This window comes from Pterocles gutturalis, unplaced genomic scaffold (assembly GCF_000699245.1).
Source record: "Pterocles gutturalis isolate BGI_N339 unplaced genomic scaffold, ASM69924v1 scaffold13194, whole genome shotgun sequence".
Classification (NCBI taxonomy): domain Eukaryota; kingdom Metazoa; phylum Chordata; class Aves; order Pterocliformes; family Pteroclidae; genus Pterocles; species Pterocles gutturalis.
Window position 1 is genome coordinate 1 of NW_010135877.1, and position 2,665 is coordinate 2,665.

Below are 2,665 nucleotides of genomic sequence, written 5' to 3' on the forward strand. Positions count from 1 at the left end.
AAGGATGGGGGACGTAGGGGACATGTGGGACATGAAACGCACGGATAGGGAGGACAGGGAGGGTACCCAGGTCATGGGGACACAAAAGATGGCGCAAAGAGGGGTGTGCAGGACACAAAGGGCAGGGATGGGAATGATGGGGGTGCGGCGGGGGCACACAAAGGGCAGCATGGGGACACAGGTCACAGGGACACAAAGGGTGGCGAACGTGGGGACATGTGGGAACACAGGAACGGAAAGGATGTGGGACACGGAGGTTACAAAGGGTGGGGAACGTGGGGGACACGTGGGACACGAAGACAGGGGCACAAAGGATGGGGGGACACGAAGGACAAGGGACTTAAAGGACTCAGGATGTGAACCCAGACACAAAGGACAGGGGACGCAGAGGACATGGGGATATGAAGGAGGGGGTGACGTCAAAGGTGGGGGACATAAAGGATGAGGGATACAAAAGGGCCTGGGGACATGTGGCAGCGAGGACAAGCTGTTGAGGGGGACGACAGGGAGCCCACATCCGTGGGCAGTTGCTGAGGAAGGTAGAAAAAGCCTCTTTTCAGCTAAAGATTTTTTTAGAATTTAATAACAGAAAAGCAATTCTCGTGGAGGGGCTGGGAGTGCAGGTGCTCACTCCCCCATCCGAATCATGTCTGAGCCCACAGTTCACCCAGCGGCAGGAAAGCAAGTGATACTTGTTAAAAAATAAAACCCCAGAGTAAGTGGCTGCCCTGAAAGGGGACTTTTCCAGAAGGCTCCTCTTCTGGGCATCTTGCCCAGGGTCACAACTATTGCCTGGTGGGTTTGCAATGGGGTTTCCCAGCAGCAGGAAAATTTGACCTGGTGGTAGTTTGGTCAGGACCACCAGCCGCATGGCACTGGATGACCTCCCTGCCTTCAGCAACTTGCTTGAGCTGGATGGTGTTCAGAAGGGGGGTCCCAGTGAAGCGCAGGGTGGGGGCCGGGGAAGCGCTGTCTCACGCCCCTCTCATCTCCCCGCTGTGCTGCAGCTCCTCATCGCTCGCCGGAGGAGATCCAGCTGCTACTTCTACCCCCGTGCCTGGCCCGGCATCAGGAACGCGGACTGGTGGGAACGGGTGGTCCTGAAGGAGTTTGGGCCCCGGGACTGGCTGGAGAAGTTTCGGATGTCCAAGGAGACCTTCTTCTACATCTGCAACCAGCTGCGGCCTGGGCTGGCTCCGCACAGCGCCCACTTCCACCCCACCCTGCCCCTGGAGAAGAGGGTGGCCGTGGCCCTGTGGCACTTGGCCACCAACGTGGAGTACCAGACTCTCAGCCCGCTCTTCGGTGTGGGGCCCTCCACAGTGCAGGCGTGCATCCGGGAGGTGAGCTACGCCGTCGTCTTGCTGCTCAAGCCCCTCTACCTCCGGGTGCCCAACGAGAAGGAGCTGGAGAACATGGCACGCATCTTCTGCACCCGCTGGGGCTTCCCGCACTGCATCGGCGCCCTGGACAGCCTTCACATTCCCATCCACCCGCCCCTGCGCCTCAGCGCCGACTACTGCAACGGCCAGGGCTGGCACTCCATCCTCACGCAGGCCACTGTGGATGGGCTGGGCCAGTTCTGGGACGTCTCCACCGCCTTCCCTGGCAGCATGGAGAACAGCGCGGTCCTTGAGACCTCCAGCCTCTGGGTGCTGGCCAAGGAGGGCCGGCTGTGCCCCAACCCTCCCAAACACTTCATGGGGAAGGCGCAGAAGTACGTGCTGCTGGGCGATGCGACCTACCCCTTGCAAGACTGGATCCTCAAGCCCTACCAGGAGGACGAGAAGCTCACCCGGCGGCAGCTGCAGTTCAACTACCGCCTGAAGCGGGCACACAGCGTGATCGAGAACGCCTTCCTGCGCCTGAAGGCACGCTGGCAGATCCTCCTGAAGTGTGACGACTGCAGCCTCGAGCTGCTGCCCACCCTTGTCCTTGCCTGCTGTATCCTGCACAACGTCTGCGAAGCCCATGACAACCCCTTCAACGAGGAGTGGCTGGGGGGGGGCCGGGCGCCCGGGGGGGCCAAACCCCGACGCCCCCCAGCCCTTGCCGCCCTGCGCCGGCCGCCATGGAGGACAGCCGGGCCGAGCAAGTGCGCGAGCTGATGTGCCAGTACTTTGAGAGCTGCGGGGAGGGTTGACGAGGCCGGGGAGAGAGAAGCAGCCCTGTGCATCCTTGCTCACAGACTTCCCATGGACTCTGGCAAACATTGGCCCAGCAGTACCGGGCTGTTAAGCAAAGCACTGCACCCTCTCACCTCTGCTGAAGGCTGCTGGGGGAGTGCAGAAGGCTGGGGTGGGGACGGGGGTGGCTGCATCATGCTCTTGCTGGTTTTGCCGTGGTGGTTTCAGGCAGTGGAATGTATTTTGTGCCCTTGCTCCCTTCCAGGATTTGAGTGGTCTGGTGGTGTGTTGTGTGCTGTGTGAGTAAAGCAGGGATCGGGGCTGGGTGAGGGAAGAGGGCTGCCGGGGTCTCCCTTTCCTGGGAGCATGCCTCTGTCCCCAGGGCCTCTCCATCAGGCTGAAACCAGGAGGCTTGAAATAAGAAGGCAAAACCCCTTTGAAGGTACAAAACTTGCTGTGTAAACACACCTGGGAGGGGAAGGGAAGGAAGAGGCAGAGCAGTGACTTGCCGGGGGCTGGCATCCGCCAACTCCTGCTCT

General features: G+C 60.8%; 1 protein-coding gene across 1 annotated transcript; it reads left to right on the plus strand.

The window, feature by feature from the left end:
• Nucleotides 1-869: 869 nt before the first annotated feature.
• Nucleotides 870-2,174, plus strand: LOC104468066 (putative nuclease HARBI1). Its single transcript, XM_010082071.1, has one exon. It carries the CDS (start codon nucleotides 870-872, stop codon nucleotides 2,106-2,108), a length of 1,239 nt encoding a protein of 412 aa, XP_010080373.1. The 3' UTR covers nucleotides 2,109-2,174.
• Nucleotides 2,175-2,665: the final 491 nt, after the last annotated feature.